At 49.6% G+C, this 17,704-nt stretch overlaps 1 protein-coding gene across 1 annotated transcript in view; it reads left to right on the top strand.

The window, feature by feature from the left end:
• Positions 1-17,704, top strand: part of SLC24A3 (solute carrier family 24 member 3) — a 154,011-nt gene that overhangs the window by 89,701 nt on the left and 46,606 nt on the right. Inside the window, exons 4-6 of the mRNA XM_050895013.1 lie at positions 3,272-3,346; positions 9,219-9,303; positions 11,241-11,344. Of these exons, the coding sequence (XP_050750970.1) occupies positions 3,281-3,346; positions 9,219-9,303; positions 11,241-11,344 (255 nt within the window). The 5' untranslated portion in view covers positions 3,272-3,280. The remainder of the gene's footprint in view (positions 1-3,271; positions 3,347-9,218; positions 9,304-11,240; positions 11,345-17,704) is intronic.

Below are 17,704 nucleotides of genomic sequence, written 5' to 3'. Positions count from 1 at the left end.
CTCAGCTACCGCAGCAGCAGCAGATTGCAGGAAGCCCACGCAACCGTATGATGCCCTGCACTCTGTGACTGGAGATTATGTCAAATATAGAGGACGCGCTCAATTTGTAGGGGTGATGATGTACAGATTAGTGTTCTTGAAAGGCAGTACTGTGCATTTGGGAAGGGAAAACGATGGCATGACCCACTGCAGATTAATATGATTAGCAGATCAAAAAACCCAGGCTGAAGTTGGGCACCCGCTATCCATTGTATGTCAGTGGGATTTGGCCACGTAACTCTCTGGGGCTGTTTCTGATCCTTCTTCCGATGATGGACGATGTGTGTGAGCTATTTGCTTCCTGTATCTCTGTTCATACCGTTATCTGCTGGTATCACGTCAGCAGCTAGTACTCCCTCTACAAGATCCAGGTCTCTGCTGCACCCGAAGAGTTGTAGACCTGGAATTTTGCTTACGTTCGTGGTCCTCTGGGCCAGTTTGCAGTGTAAGAGTTTGACAAAGCGTAAGTTACGTTCATTCATGTTTATGAGTAGTGACAGAGGAGCACAGAAACTGTCCTAAGCGACAGTCTGGCACTGAATCTTCAAGATGGTGTCAAAACCATCCATTATGATGAAGTTCCCATCTCTAATCCTGGAAAAAAATATACTTGAATTACTTCTGAGCTTGAAAAGTTTTCATGGCTGCGAATTTCACAGAAATCACTGGCTTTTTGCAGCAAAGCTGTAATTAAATTCTGCCAAGTTAGAATCTGGGTTTTGGGGGGTTTGGGGGGATTTAAACGCATTCCTGGAAAATTAAAACAAGAACAAAAACCCAGAGGCCACTTTTATTGCTGCTTTCCCTCCAGAAAAAAATACTCTCGTCTCCTCCCATCACCCGAGCTTCAACAGTAAACTTCAAAGACAAGCAAAGCAGGAGGATCTCTTGGTGATGTGGTAATAACTCTGTGCTTCGATAGGATTAAGACATTGTTTTTCTACAAATATTGGCCACTTCTCTCAGCTCTAGCCATTCACTGGAGCTGCACTGCGTGCACTATAGTGGTACATGGCAGGCGTTACAAAAAAAATAGAGCCGTCTTTGAACTTTAAAGTAGCTTTGTCTCCCTTTGGGAGTGGAAAGACGAATAATCTTGTAACGCCTGTGAGTGATACTGTGAAAAAGAAAGGGATTGATGCATGCTCACCTGCTTTATTGGACCAGATGCCAAAATTACTTGTCTTGGGCTGTTCGCTTTCAGGGCACAGCACAGGTAGCTCTACAGGTGAGAAGCTCTATCTTTAAAAAAAAAAAGGAAAAAAAAAAAAACCAAACCAAAAAAACAATTACATGCACTGAAAACTGCGCAAAATATTATGGAGATGTACATTTCCAGTGTGAGGGGGGCTGACATGATCCAGTCAGACAAGAGGTGTAAAATCACGGCTGGAGGGGAATACAGATGCCGGTGCGGGCCGGCGATGCTGTAAGCCAGCCCGCGGGCTGTGCTGCGCGCCCTGCAGACCCGGCGACGACGCTCGGTTTGCTGCTGTGGTGAACGGCGCGCGCTGCTCCGGAGCAGCACGCCTATCTCTCGTCTGCGGTGACCTCGTGCCGCACGGTGATGTGGGGGGACACGCACACACGACGTCATTGCCTTTGGTGCGCGGGAGCGGCGAGGCTGCTGGCCTGAGCAGAGGGCGCAGGCCCTCGCAGGGTCCGGCCTCTGCCGGAGGTGCCCAGCGAGCAACCTGGGCGGGAACTGGAGAGGGAGAGCTCTCAGGCGTTCGCCTCCCCTGCCTCGCCCCGTGCAGCGCTTCACGTCCCCGCTTTTTGGCCGTAGCTGGTGTGTGCCCAGCTGCTGCGGGGTGGTTCGGTCCAGGTTTATGCCCTGAGCCTCGCGTCTCTGTTTATATGCCCCGAATTTAAGGATCTCTGTTGTGCATGCGTGCTTTCACAGGTACGTAGCAACAAATAAACTTTTACCAATGCAGTAGTCTGCTGGGAATGAGATCCAAGATGGTAACGTAAACTCTCTCTGTGGCGGGTTTTTGGTAGCACGTGCAGACGGATTGTTTCCCGGCTCCTGTGGGGATGCCGGCTGTAATGGATACGCTGCGTACCTGACGCCGGGTGCTGCTGGGAGGGATGAGCGCTGGCCTGCCTTGCAGGTCTTCAGAGGGTGCAGTCGTCCTCTCTTCTCTCCCACTTCCCCCGCAGCGCAGGACGCTTGGCTTCAAAGCTTTGCTGCGGCACTCCGGGGGCGGCTCTCCTCGCCGCAGCGTGTCCTCTGGGCGACGCGGGCCGGGTGATGCCCTTGTTCCTCCGGCTCTCCGTATTTCTGGCTCTGTTCCTTGACCACAGGTCTAAGTTTGTGGAAGGTGGTGCCAAGAGTAGCCTGGGTGCCCTGGGATACGGGCCGGGACACAGGCACGAGCCTGGCTGTGGTGGCGTGCTCTGTTAGGTAGCCGGCATGCTTTTCACCTGGTTTTCCCCTATGCCAACGAGCATTTTCCTATCCAGTGCCAGGACACGAGTCGAGGCAGGGGACAGAGATCCTTCCCTCTAGGCAACACGGACCAGGCTATCCTCCCTGGGGAGGACGAGAGCTTAGCTGCATGGATGTAAGGCACGCTGTGCCATTTGCCTGTCGGGGCAGAGATCAGGCCCTAGCATGTTCTGTTTAATAATACAGAAATACAGATTAAATGCTTCTTGCATGAAATTGAGGAGTTGATTTGCTAGGCGTCCTTGCAAGTCTTGTGTTCCCCCTTGGGTTTCGGTCATTTGGAAGTTGTTCCTATGTGGAGTTTAGCAGGAATTATCACTGGGATCCCGGGTGGCATGGCAGGGCACTTCAGTCACAGAAAACAAGCTCCTTTCCCCTTTTTCAAAACACTGGCGTTTCAAAAATTGCTCCTCTAGGGTTTAGATTTTCACAGAATGCAATCATAAAAAAGTCTTGCGCTGTGCGACAGGGGGGAAAAAAGGAGGGCAAAAATATTTAAGTGTGGCTTAGCAATACCCAGAGAATTTAAAAAAAAAAAAAAGAAGTAATCTTTGTGATGATGATAAAACGTTGGCAGCTTTGATAGCTTGTAAGGACTTTTGGATAAATACTTCATGATCTTTCTATTAAACCCCAGAGAGCCCCATGAATTCTTCTTGCAAGAGCATTTTATTTTTTTTAAAAAGTATATACCGAAACAAACCTAAGACGAGTTGGGACGCTGCAGTTTGTTTCTGCTTGACAATCTCCAGACTCAACGTTTTCTCTTTTCTTTTGCAGGCTGTGTATATGTTTTATGCTTTGGCAATTGTCTGCGATGATTTCTTTGTCCCTTCGTTGGAAAAGATTTGCGAAGTAAGTATTAGAAGATGTTACTTAAGCTTGTGTGCTGCTTTAGCAGCAGTTCTCCTTGAGAGCCTCAGAACGGGATGATAGTGTATTTACTATTGCCGTAGAGCGTTCCCCATGATTCTTGTTTAGGTGCTCAGCCCCACGTGTGCGGTGGCTCAGCTTTGTGTTCTCCCTCGCAGGAGATGGGCTGGGAGTCTGCCGGTGGGTAAGCTCGGCTGACGCTCCCTCCTAAAGCTAGCAGTCACCTCTCAAATAACAATTCCTATATATGCATCATACCACTTCTTAAAAATGGAGGCAACTTGTAACATAGTGAGAACCGTGTTCTCTGGAGCAGTGATTCCTGAACTCAGCCCCACGGTGCTAGCTGCAGCGCGGGTTTCCAGGTAATGAGCCCAGCGGAGCTTGTTAGCTTGTCCGGTGCTCTGCTGCTCGCCGCTGACGTGCTCCTGCCTCTCCGGCTGAGAAACCCTGCCCTTGAGGTAGGATCTAGCCGTCGGAGACTGCGAGAGGGTTGGGACGTTGTTCATTGCTCAGGTAGGGAACGGAGCTTTGGTTCAGTTGTGGCTTCAGGCATGTCACTCGCTTCTCCTGGGACCTGGAAGATGATAACCTTTTATTTCTTGACTTTTGCATGGAAACATTGATCCACGGAGTGTTTCTGAGTTTCATATACCATTAACTTAAAACTTAGAAACCTCCCAAGCGTCAGGCTGGGAAAGAAAAAATGCACGAGAGAGTTTAGATGTGTTGGTATTTAAAAAAAAAAAAAAAATCAACAAAACCAAACTAAAAAAAACACCCAGGGGAGGGAGAGATGCCAAGCTGTCAGCCGGCTGCCTGAGAGCTGGGTCCTGCCCCTGCGTGTGGTCCTGGCCCCGTGGGACCGGGGGGGCTGCACATCCCTCCTGCTCCTGCTGCCTGGCCGGTGAGGACCTGCACGCCGCTGGTGCGGTCACGCCGGGGCTTACCGGCTCCCAGCGCAGCCACCGGCAGGGAGTGCCGCCTCGCCAGAGCAGGACTGCCGTGAGCGAGACCCACGCCAGAGCTGGGTTGGGCTTCGGTTGGAAATGAAGTATTGGTTTAGGTTCAGTGTTGGTTTAGGTTCAGGATGCTGCAGATGTGCAGCACGCTCGCTTCCCGGGGCCTTTCGGCTTTGCTTGTGCGGTGCCCAGCACAGGAGTTCACAGGCTGACGGCTCTCCGGCTGCTCCGACCGTTCACGCTGTGATAGTTGCTGTTGCCTCACGTTTGTGTGTCTTGTGTGCGGATCCCTCTTCAAAAACACTAGGCCCTACCCTTAGCTGATAAAAATTAAAACCTCCGGTGATTTACCCCAGTAGAAATCATAGAACTTGTACCTTGGCTTCAAAGTCATGAGTTTCATACCTTGTGTTGTGTTGGTATAAGTTGTAAAGCAGCAGGGACAGCGAGGTCAGCTGTAAAAAAGCTCTTGAACACTTCCAGCAATTGCAAGGGACTCTGTCCCTCTTTTGCTAAGGTGGGCATGCTGAAATTTTAGAAGACAAGGAGTACATTTTAGCCTAAATCAGCTGGGACAGCTGCAGGGTGAACACAGACCGTGTCCCCGAAGTGAGTGGGAGCCCTCTCCAATGTCAGTCTCGGGCAATGAAGTCTTTGCATGTAGAAAATACGGTGTGGTCTTGCCAGTTAGGCGTCTCTGTCAGCTGGAGGAGACGCCTGCCGATCTGCCTGGCAATAAGTGTCGCTCATCAGGGCATGGGCTGTGCCTGCCCCTGGGAGGAGGTGTGGGAGACGGCAGGAGAAGTCATTTGTGCTGACAGCTCTGATGGAAGTTGTCTCTAAACTAACCTGATACTTGTAGTTCAGCACCCTGCCATACAAGCCTTTTTTGCATCATCATCATCAAAAAAAAAAACCCCAAAAAACCAAACTCCCCAGGAAATCCCACTATTTTGGGGCGTAAGCGTTCAGGTAACTGAAGGGCGACAGCACAAGGCAGGAGCTGCTGTCCTGCAAAGTTGCTGCGCCCTGTGGGGCTGACTCTAGGCAAAGGCACGGCGAGGTTCAGGGGGAGGGAACGGAGGCGTGGATGTGGAAGTGGGGTGGGAGATGCTGGAGATGTAGACGTGCTGGGTTACTGAACCTCCCCTCTCCCGAGCGAGGGAACCCTCCTGGGAAACGTGGGTCTAGAAGGCCAGCTCGGGTCACCGTAGGTGAACAAAACCTGAGCTGAGTAAGCGGTGTCCAGGACAGGCTTGTGTTTTGGGGTGCCGTCGATATGCCCAAGGGCAGGCCTGCCGCCCAGAGGGACACAGGTAGAGCGAGCAGATGGAGGGAGGTTATTATTTCTCTTGACTGAGCACTCGTTCAATCCCATCTACGAGTGTATTTTTGATTGTTGGCCTTGCTTGTGGCACAGAGGTCTGATCTGGGTCTGTGGAGCGCCAGCTCCTGTTACTGCTCTGCCACGGACTCTCCGAGTGGCCTCGGACAAGCTCCATCGCTTCTCCACAGCTCTGTGTCCTGCACTGGTCTGTAGAAATGTTGGTCCTCGACTGTATTTGCAAATCATGATAGGAAACACCATGCACGGTGTTACTGGTTTCTGACTTTACTGGTGGTAAACCTAGTTATCATAAACGAGAGGCTCACAGAGCGGAGAAGTCCCTCGCCTTTTAGTGTCACTAGCTTTCTGTAGGCGCAGGACCTGTGCATCTCTCCACCTGCCCCAGAAGGTTGGCTACAGAGATACGAGTGTCAGAATTACGGTGCCATTTGTTCTTCGGACAAATTCTCAGGTGTGCTTGGGTTTGTACGGGCGTCTGATGTCTAAACAGCAAACGCCCTCCCCCTGTGACTTTACCATAGTAGTTACAAGCCCCTGGGTCCTAGAAGGCTGCTTTCACCTGACCAGACCTTTACTTTTTGGTTATTTGTTGTCTTCTCAATGGTAGGTAACAACTCCTTGTGTGCTTTAATGGTTCTGAACCATTGTGTTACCCAACACCACCAATGAAATACGATGATAATAACAAGTTTTATTCCATTGTGTGTGAATGAGGAAACTTAGCGATAGAACGCTAGATCTAGCATGCTTGTATTAAGAAGTTACTGTCCAGAAGAAAGGTACTGTGTCATTAGAGATTATCAAAATGGGTCATATAAATGGATCAGGATTTTACTATTCCTATTGCTCCTACTTGATTCTCTCCCAAAAAAGGTTTTTCTCACACCATAGGTGACCTTTGGGGGCATTCGAGTCCTTTTATTTATGTATTTTATGCATAATTAAGCAGTTCTGTAATTACATGACAGCAAAACAAATACGCATTCCTGTTTCCTGATTGAACTACTTTTGATTTTATCAGTCCAGAATGGCTTGTCTTCAAAACGTCCAGCTTTTCGTGGTTTGTCCTTGATGTTAGCACTCAAGAATGCATGGGAAAAGGCTCGGGTCACTTCGCAAAGGCCTCTGCAGCCTTTGGTAGTATCCACTCTTGCCTGTTTTTCTAGGAGAGGGAAGCTTTTATCGCTGCCCGATGGCAGCAGATGCTACCACCGTTACTGACACCGACCAGTACTCTCCCCACGTAAAGACCCTGTGAGAAGAGTAGGCTGACTTGGAGAGCCGGGGCTGCTTTGTGAGGGAGAAGACCGCCTGAGTCCTCCTCCATCACGTGTTGAGATAAGACCTGTGGTGTTTTCAAGGGTGTTCGCTTGTTTGTTAACTCACAAAAAATAATCACGAGAGAGGGAGGGGGCAGAGAGCCCCTTGCAGGAACTCGCATCTGAGAGGTTGTCCTGGGTATGGCAGTACGTGCAACGCGCTTAGCACGCAAACAACCGTAAATGGTAACGGCTTGCTGCTGACCCAAGATCTACCATCAGTAATCTGACTACCACCTACTGTCGTATCCAGCACAAAAGAATTCAGGCCTCCTGCCTGAAGGCTTTTTTGGTCTTGGAGATCAACCAATAGTTATTCTGCAGTTGCTCACAGTTTAGATGCACTAATTCTAAAATAAATGCCCTTTTTCTGGCTTAGTTTCATCGAGTTTGGAAAGCGGTTGTTGAGTTAAACCAACAGAGCGTTTGTGCTCCCAGATGTGTGTGTTGAGATGAGAATTTGTTCCAGAACACTTGCTATGGTAGACATTCACATTCTGTCTTAGTTCAGATGTACTTACAATAAAGCCTTGATTTTCATTTGTTTTCTAAAACAGCTTGTACTCGCCTTTGCCCAGCTACTCTCGGTTACTGGTGTTACAGAGGGTTTACGTGACGCTACTAACGTCATACGTCAATTGCAAACATTTGTCTGCAAATACCAGAGAACGCATTCCTGCCTCCTACGTAGTGTGCTGTATTTTCTGTTCTATTGTATTAACTAAATCATCGTATGCATTGCAATAAATTGTCTAGGAACTGTCCTCGAGCGAATCTGCTATAGCTTTAGATTAAACCGTCCCCACAGAAAGTCAGCACAGCGGGTCTCCTTGGCTGATGGTCTTTTCTTTCAAAAGACACCATCGAGTTGTAGACCGACTGTTGTAGGATGACTGTCTCTGTATTTCCATAGAGAATCCTGCAGAAGAAACTGGCCTTTGGGGACCTACTGCAATAATTTTAATCCTATTTAAAATCATTTCCCATAAAGCTGTGTTTAATCAGGTTCCACAAGCTTTTACAGCAGCGCAGCGATGCCATGGTCTCCTGCTTAAAAAGCATTCCCAGTGAGGGCACATCTTTTCCTTTTTCCTTGTGCCCGTAACGCACGTACCACATTTTTTGTTGTATGTGTACAGTCAGTGGATAGAGTTACCTTCTCCTACGGGCCTGGAATACCCTTTGTGGGATCTTCAATCCAGATGAGGTTGGTGGGAGGATTTCTGCAGTCTCGTCTCTGTGCGAATGTACTTTGGTAACGATAAAGTTGCAGAGAAGCCTTGCACCGCTGCAGAGGGAAGAGGGGAGGGGAAGGCTTCCTCCGTCCTGCCAGGCTGGCCGTGCTGCTTCGAGCAGCCGGCTCTGCGAGGGCAACGTCCCCACCGCCCTCGGCTGCCTGCCCCTTGCCCGTACAGCGGCAGCCGCTGACTCGCATGCGTGCAAGCCAGCCTGCTTTGCGGAGTAGCAGCTCAGCAGTTGATGGCCGTGTGGCGGGGGGGGGGGATGGCTTTTTTTAGCTACTCGTTAAACCGTGGCAAGCGCGAGGAAGGCATGTGGTCTTTAACGGCCTTGTCGCGTATGCTGAACGGCGACTTGTGCGGATGGAGCGGTGGGAATGCAGGAAACGTAAAGGAAGTAATTAACCGAGTAAATCTTTGGAAACAGCATGTGCCGATGAAGTTTTCCTCGAGTAGCGGGTCGTTTCCCTTCCAGAACCCCCCGTTTTAGATAGTCCCTGGGCACTGTGAGGGGAAGGCTGTAGGAGGTAAGTATCGTCGGTGGTGATCCAAGTGAAAGGGCGTGAGGAGAGGTTTAAATGTCCAAGGCTGAAACGATACCAGGGAAGGCGGCTGGGGGTGAGCCAAGCCTCAGCTCCAGCCCTACCCTTTACGGCCCAAAGTAGATGAGATAAGGTGTGTATTGTTGGGGTCATGGAGGAGACACGGAGCCGTGACTGGTGAAACTGCCTCACTGTTGTCCAGAGTACTGCTCTTTCTCTCCTCTCTAAAGGGTATCAGAGCCACAACCTGCCCTCTCTACAAGGAGATGCTAACTTAAGTAGCCGATGCCCGTGATGACTTTTCCCCCTATACTTAAACTTTATTAACATAAAACTTTATACATATCGGCAGTTTCCCGCTCTTGGCGGGCAGTTTAACGTTTCTGGTTGAATTCCTTCAGCCTCTCAGTGTTGTAATCAATGACTCTGATGTGTTTTTCTGCAGCGCTTGCATCTTAGCGAAGATGTGGCTGGGGCAACTTTCATGGCAGCGGGAAGCTCTGCTCCTGAGTTGTTTACATCTGTCATAGGTAACTAACCTGCTGCTGCTTCTTGAAACCTCTGCGTTTCCCTGGCTGTTTTTCAGACTTGAAACGGGATTGCTAAGCACCTGTAACGTCCGTTGTAATACCCGGCCCTTCCCTCACGGGCACACATAGAACTAATTGCGGGGAAGCCTCGCTAGACGAAGCGGCTCTGAAAAAGTGCCGTTACCCCACAGAAGGGCTGTCTCGGAAGTGGTTTGATCTGACCCCGTCAAACCAGCGCCAGCAGGCAGCTCGCCTTCGCTGCCCGTTGCTCTGCCTTGCTGCAGCACAGCCAAACGGCCCAGCGCTGAGCCCTGCACGTGCAGCCTTCCCCCCTCCCGCCCGCCCGTCCTGCCCTACCTGCCACGCCGTCTCCGGGACGTAGCGTGAAAGGATGCGCCTCCAGCCGCCGGGTTGGTACCCAGGCGAACTCTTTGCGTCCTCAGCAGCAGGTCCTCTGCCATCACCTCCACTCTGGTTACCCTTCTAACACCGCTTCCCTCTGGGAAAGCCAGAATGGGGAGGAGAAGAGGATTTGAAATGCTTTCTCACGGCGACAAGGTGGTCAGAGCATCACGCTACCAAAGCAACTCTCAGCTTATGGGAAGTGTGATCGAGGGATTCAGCAGTCCTTAAGTGTGTGAAACCCGGGAAACTCGTGCGGTCCTTCAACAGCCTTGAGCTAAGAGGGGGCTGCGGTCAGCTGTTATAAAATGATGCTGTACGTATGCTACCTGGTGCAAGGTTCTTGCAGTTTTACTCTTCCGCACCTCTATTGGTAGGTGATCATCAGAGCAGCGGTTGGGAGGTTAAGGTGGGCTCTCCACCACCGAGGAGAATTATTCTCAGCTTAGATGCTTTCTCTAGAAGATACTTCCATTCCAGTCCCAGCTGTCAGATGCAGAGCACAAATTAATTCACGCAAAGCTGCGTACTCTGCAGAGAGGTCTGATTACACAAGCAGAGCCTTAAAATGTAGGAACTTAAATTGGACCAAGCTGGGGCTGTATTCTGGTTAAGGATAGTGCAGTAGCAGGGTGAAAATAAAACCAGATTCCTTCAGGCAGCTTAGAGAAGCCCGAACGGTCAGATCATTATCTTGCTGTGGCGTAGTCCAGCAGATACTGAGTGTCACTTGGCGGGTGACAGCTTCTGTGTAACACGTTTCTGAGAAAAGGATAAAGTGGGAAAAAAAATACCTAAACTATGCTGGCCGGATAAATACTGCTGGAACCTTAAAAGCAAGTGGTGAATTTAAACAGACTGACAGCTAGCAGGAGATGGAGTGTTATTTTTAGGCTGACTTCCTAAGGAAAGAATTTTGTGCCGTACCAGGATGCATGTGTCTGTCAGCTCGTCTCCCTCACCACTAACCTCATTGTCCAGTTTTAACCAAATTCGACAGAAGAGCTCTGAAAGGAGCTTACAGTGTAGCCCCATAACTCATCCTGAGAGGCATCATTCAGCTTGCAAGTAGCTAGTGGCCAGGCAGCTCTGCATCAGCTCCAGCTTCTACTTGCCTATTGAAGCCAGTAGGGATGGGGATATGGGGAAGAGCAGGGTACTGGTGAGGGGATGTCTTCCAGGAGACGGTTTCCTGCAGATTTGTGTCCGACCAGCGGCTCCCACAGAGCTTACTGCCTTTTATGATGTGTATTGCCATAATGTTGGATCGCAAGACCAGGAGGTTGGTGCCTGAGACATGTCTAAGGTATTTGGTTTTCATTAGACAGTCTGTCCAGGTGCCCTCAGAGAGCAAGTTCTGCCACCTTGATTCACCCTAGTACCTTTCTCTGCAAGTTGCCCTATTAAATATGGGAAAAAGTGGCGGAACTGGTACGTGCCTTTAGAGTCATTAACAGCGCGTGAGGTCTGCAATTTTTTGTGGAAAAATTCTGCTCTTTCCAATTTACACAGCTTGCCTTGAACTTGTTTTTCAGGTGTTTTTATCACAAAAGGAGACGTAGGCGTTGGAACCATCGTAGGCTCGGCTGTATTTAACATTCTCTGTATTATTGGCGTGTGTGGGCTTTTTGCAGGACAGGTAAGAGCATTTAATGATTCCTAACAGTTCTTGCTTCATCCTGTGCCTTGGCTGTACTGTGAAATCAGCTGCCAGGTTCACAACCTTGCCACAAATTTCTCTGGCTTTGTTCTTTCTAATGGGGCCCTACGCTATTCCTCTGGCGTTTTTGAAATGAAAAGCAGAACAGCAAATGTCAGCTCAGGCGCTTTAAGCTGCCCGAGATACGTGGGTGGCCAAAGGAATAAAAGTTGGTTATTTAACACCTCCTCTTGGTAGCTATTGAAAAATGCCTTGTGACGTTTGTATCTGGTTCTTTTAGACCAAAGGAGCTGGGAAATGTCCGTGCCTCTGGCTGGTAAAAATGCACTTGGGTGAGGCACGCAAGGTGGCTCTGAAAGAACGATGACGCTTCTAGAGCATCGCAAAAGATGCTGCCGTTGTGCAAGGTAGTTTCAGATACGTGTGCTGAGCTGGCACAACGTTGCTGGTGACCGGCGTGACTTCTGAAGCTGCGTGAGCAAGATACAGTCTTTGCTCGTAGTTTGTCTCATTATTTATATCCAGGGTCACAGAATGGTTTATGTGGGAAGGGGCTTCCGGAGGTCTCTGATCCAAAGCCCTCGCCACCCCGACCCCCCAGCTCAAAGCGGGGCTGATTGCAAAGTTGGATCAGGTTGCTCAGGGCCTTGTCCAGTCCGGTTTTGAGTACTTCCAAGGATGCCCCAACTTTTTTCCTCGCTAGCAGTAAGGCTATCCATTCCTAGCGTAATTTCTGACTTGTTTTCCAGCATGTCAGACTGCTTGTGACAACACAAGCTATTCATCTGAAATTAAAGTAATTAAGTTGTGAGATCTGAGCTGCCGTCTGAATTGCAGGCGTGATTGACTGTATAATTAAATATCTGAATCTGCATTCACCTTAGCGCTTGGCAACATGCCCAGTATTTTTACAATCTCATAAAATATTCTTTGAAATGTTACTGTGCAGACTTATTTGTAAAGAGGAGAAGCGGGATAACAACATCAAGACAGGGCAAGAGGATAATTAGCTCCGGAAGAACAACTTAAGAGAAGGGGCCTGTATAACTTGGTCAGTATGAGAAAGCATGCAGAGAGATTGGGCTTTCCTGGGAAAGCCCAACGCAAATTTTATTTGCATTAGCCATGAACCTTTTCGGGATGAAGGCGAACGTTTTCACTATGGGGCGGCTTCAGGAAAAGCCCGCAGCGGTACTTTTCAGCCACCTAAGCTCCCTTGGTTTGCATGGGGACGTGCAGCTGGAAGCTACACGTGCTCAATATGTTAGTGGTTCTAGTATAACTCTTACTATGAAAGCCCAGTTGATTCAGGCCAATTTTTAATGACCAGAGCTTTCCCAGGGCATGCAGCCGTGTTCCCCAGAGTCGTTCTCCTGTAATCAGTAGGACTTTTTGCTCAGGTTGCTTTCTTCAAGCAAATGAAGATGATTAACTGTTGAGCATGACGGCAGAGGAGCTGATTCTTCTGATTTTTACTCTCCACGGTATTGATTGCATGCCTCAAACCTGCTGAAAAACTAGCTGCAAATCACAGCTTTCAGTGGAAAAGGCTTGCTAGAGTTTGGGGGCTGACGGAGATGTCAGTCTTCTCGAGAGACCAGTTACAGGTGGGAGATGTTTGTTTCTGAAGGATATAACATAGCCGAAATGCTCCTGTAAATGCCTTCAGCCTTCCAGGCATGGGAGCTTTCGGAAGTTCAAAGAGGGGATTGGCTGCTGTAAGTCATCCTACGCGTGGCCTGCGAGTCTCTGTCAAGCCAAGAATTGAGATTTCGACTGATTTGTCCCAACTCTGTTTTCCCTGACTCTGCTAGTGATTTGCCTGTGGCTTCGTCAAGTCACTTAACCTCTATTTGCTGCAGTTTAACCCCCAGAGGGTGGGTGAGAACTGGAATGATTGACCTCACTGCATGGAATTATGATTTAAATGAGCAAATAAGAAACCTCAATTTAAATAATTCCAAAATTCTAGATAAAACTCTGTTTTGCTTTGTGCTTTTCATTTTTTCCCGCTCCCAACCCTTCACCGAAAAGTCATTCGCTTTTGCTGGTGCAAGTCGTCTTGTTGTTTTGTGTTAGTATCAAAAGGAATTTGGTTTTATTGTCAATGTCGTCTCTATAGATGCACTAACATAGGTGCTAAATTTGGTTGGCAGTTGGCTTTCAATGCTGCTGGGGACCTGGATCTCCGTTTTGAGTTGCCTTGGAATGGGCCGGGTGAGGCTGGAGGCAGGCCGTCAGTCTAAGCTGCTCGCTGTGCTCCAGCTCGGTTAGAGCAGGGTGTTCTCTTTTGAGCTCAGCCCTGCCGAGTCGGCAGCTGGAGTCCTCTCATTTTCGGGTGAGACCAGTGAGTCGATGGGCAGGGATTTACCAGCCAAACGTTGCTGTCTTGTGAGCCTCCCCCGAGGCTGCTCAGGACACAGACCTGTTTTCTGGGACTCCTGCCCCGGAAAGCGATGTTCAGGCACCTCGGTTTGAGGCTGGAAGGCTTTTGGGTTTTTGTCAGGTGGGAGGGGAGAAGCAGAGAATTAAGCCCACGCCTGTAGCAGTTTCAACCCGAGGATGCTCGTGTGGCCTTCGTGTTCGTCAAAACCCGTCGTTAAATGCTCTGCTGTCGGGAGGTGGCTGCTGCAAATTGCCAGGCTGGACGAGAAAGGCTGACGCTCTGTCTGTTTTACACGTGGGATGCCTCTGGCAGGGGAGGGACGATTTCGAGATGATCACGCTGCCGATTTCCGCAAGGGGAATTGTGGAGGGGCTTGGAGGCAGTCTCACCCTGGCTTTCCTGTAACACCTGCCAGCAGCAGCAGCAGCGTTCCAGCGGGAGCTTTTACGTGCTGATGAGGGCAATTTGCAGCCGCCGTTGCGGTAGCAGGTTGGGATCCCGGCTAGCTGGTCAGTACCCAAGAGCACGAGCCGCTGTTTGGATGCTGGGTTGCTTGGAGATACGGAGAGCGGCACGGGCGGCAGCGCTCAGTAAGCCCCAGTAAGTGTGTGGCAGGGCTGCTTCGTTCCGCTCCTGGGGTGCTCGGCGCGGAGCTAGGGGAGGAAAGGTCTCTGTGCTGGAGATGTCGGGGCAGCAGCCTGGTGGCGGAGTGCTTGGGAGTGCTGTATTGCCTGCGCGTTCGGAGACCCAGAACTAAAACCCGCAGGGGACTGCTGCAGCGTTTCCATAAGCGCTCTTTATTTTTGCAGAACTGTTTGGTATCAGGAGGAAGCCTTTTTCTTTTTTTTCTTTTTGGTTGGGGTTTTTTTTTTTGACTGGTAAAAGGTTGAATTGAAAAATACTGACCAGCTCTCTCCAGGATATGTTTTATTTTTAAATTAGGTTGTAGCATGTATGTGCTGTGTTGGATGTATTATTCTTTGGCTTAAGAAAATACTGGGTTTCGCTACATACACCTTGTTTAAAAAAAAGAAGCAAACCCGCAGCCCCAAAAAGCTGGTATGCATTTACTTGAACACCAACTCTAATTGATTATTTTTCTAAGCCTTTAATGGCTCATAAGTGCATACTTCTCAGAATAAATCAGAATAGACATCCCACTGCTGGAGCTGGAGAAGGAAAGTATGATGCCCACACCTCTATATGATACTACATACCGCAAAACTGCATTAAAAGGGCATTGTTAAGGTTGGAAGTCAAACACTGGCATGTTAGAAAATAGCAACGTTAAGGTTTCTTGTGCAACCTTAATTTGCCCCCCTGGTGCGTATGCATTATTATACAACCTTTAATTACAGGATCCCATGCTGGTTTCTCCACAGGGTCCCTGCCTCCCTCAGTGCACAGAATGGACTTTGCTCACTTAATGAGCAGCTATTCATTATTTTGTTTTCTCTTCATTGTTCAGTGTGTGCCCTTCTGCCTTATTTACCAGGCTCTATTCAAGCCCTGTTCCAGAGGCAGAATTATTAATTTCCTCTTGAACTTCTGCCGATCTCATCGCTATTGTATCTGAGCAGTTGATGAACAATTAATTATATTTTCCCCAAACCTCTGTGAGATGAAGGGGTGTTTTAAAGATGGGGAAACAAAGCACAGAGAGATTAAATACAAAAGAATAACTTGTCATTTTAGGGGCCAATTAGAGCTGGCACGGGCCCGTGTTTATCCCTGAACGTATAGCATCCTGTGGCATGTTCTGTGTTCAGAGGGCAGCTCCCTCTGGCTCCAGATGCTGCTCCCACTGCTCCTGCTGCTCCGCCTCAGCGTTGCACGAGGGTTTCCTTGCAGGGCTGACCTTGGTTTAAGTGGCCGTCTCAACGTCCGTACAGCCCAGCTCTCCGTTGGAGCGTTCGGCTGCTTTAGCCGTGTGAGCCCCTTTTCTTCTCCTAGGTCCCAGCTCATGTTCCACCTTCTGCAAGGGGACACGCAAAACACCTCTGTCGTCATGAGCCCTGGCGTCGTCCCTAGGGACCGTTCTTGACCTGAATTAAGCAAGTGACTTAACTACTTCATCTCCTAACATTTAGCACTTGCTTTTGCTAGCGTGGTGATGTTCCTTCTAAGCACCCAGACGCTCCAGGTTTCTTTCCATTCGATCTGTCTTCCAGCCCACCCCCACCCGCCATTTCTTGAGGCTTGAGAGAAAAGCTTTCTCCAGACGGGTTTTCCCCCCAGATCGGGGATCCACCCCATAGCTGCCTCTCAAGCGTCCAGCTTTCCCCCAGTCCCACAGTGGTCTAGATCCCTTCTCCTCTCCCCGCTCCTCTGCTCTGTGGCTCCTTGACCTGACTCCTCCTGGCTAACTTTAGCCGTGCCAGAGAGGCACCTTTGGAGGTACAGGAGCCTGCTCTAGAGCCAGGGCAATCGCATTTTCTGCTGTTCCATCTCCTCCGCCAGCTGCAGACCTGATGTACCCCAGGGGCAGTTCATGCTGGAGCGCTTGCTTCGCATCTGCCCTTACTCTGCCCGCGGCTGGAGGACCCCACCACCCCTCCTTCGTAATCCCAGCAGAGGTGCAGCCGCCGCGAGAGGCTTCCTTCTGGACGCATCTCTGAAGTCCATTAAAAGGCCGATAGCACGGCTCCCTTACCCAGCACGGCAAGTCTAAAATGGGAAGCTCCCCCCGCTCCCCGGCCCCGTGCCCGTGCGCTCTCCTTGCTCCAAACACCCAGCAGGTCTCGGGCTGCGCTGCATCTCGGTTCGACGCGCTCCTGCGGTGCTTGTCAGCTCTGCTGTCGGGGTAGGAGGCTTCCCCATCCGCGCTCGGAGCGTGCTGGACATGGGTGTCACGAGCCGTGGAGATCTCAGCCACCTCGCCTGCAGGCACCCACTCGGGTTTGCGCTGGTCCCCGGCTGAGCCCTGCCTGTCTCTTGCCCTGGCTGACGTGGGAAGATGCTGCTGGGAGCCGGTGCTGCGCGAAGGGGGAAAGTGCTCCGTGCTTAGCAGCCAGTCTGAAGGAGCTTGGGAGCGGGCTGCCAGAAGCCCTCAAGCAAGGCAGTAATTGGAAAAGCTTCCACTTCGTTTCGTTACTTATGTATTTAATTTTGAAATTTTAAGGAATTTATCACCTTGGTAGCTGGAGCCCCGGTCCTGCAGGCGATGGCAGCCAGACTCATTTCTGCAGACTGAGCTGCTTGCAGGGTGGGTGTCTAAAAGCCACACAACTTGTTTATACCCTCTGCTGTTACGCTTCACTTTAGGGTTTCCACATAATTGTGGTAGTGTTGTAACGCTCCTGAAGAGCTGCTCCCATGCTCAAAACCAATTGATGTAGATGAAAATGAGCTTTAATGTATCGTTGTGCTCCCTTTTTCTTTGTGGCCCAGCCAGGAAGGACAAAGTTGGGCTGGAAAATGGATTGGTTTGAATAATGTCAACAGGCTGGGGAGATTAACCATGTGGCTGTGGTGCGCCAGCCCAAAGCTGATGGTCTGTGTCTTACAGACTCTAGGGAAGGATTAACAAATGCAAGCAAGCAAAATTGCTTTAAACAACCATAAAGACATTCCTGTTAGTGTTTAGTATTATAAACCCCTTGTCTCCCTTGTCTGTTTTTAAACAGTGCTGAAAATTTGAAAAAGTTTCAAATCCAGTATAGGTCAGAGACACCTCTACACATCAGACCCTTAAGAGTTGGTGGGCTTCTTACTAATTTAAAAGCCAAGTTGGTTCTAGATTATATAAAAAATATTTGTGCCATGGTTTGTTGCTGAAGAGTAGAAATGTGTGTTCCAGTAGCCTGAAAGCGACTTGATTTTCTCTTCCGATTAGTGTTGATGACACTTTGCAGATCACCAGTGAGGATTCTGGACTGGCGGGATTTTTTTTTTTTAATTTCTGTCTCTTCTCACCGATATGAGCAATGACGTCTCCCGAGGTCTTTATCCTT

The sequence above is a fragment of the Gymnogyps californianus genome, chromosome 3 (genome assembly GCF_018139145.2).
Source record: "Gymnogyps californianus isolate 813 chromosome 3, ASM1813914v2, whole genome shotgun sequence".
Classification (NCBI taxonomy): Eukaryota; Metazoa; Chordata; class Aves; order Accipitriformes; family Cathartidae; genus Gymnogyps; species Gymnogyps californianus.
This window is presented reverse-complemented; position numbering and strand designations above follow the sequence as displayed.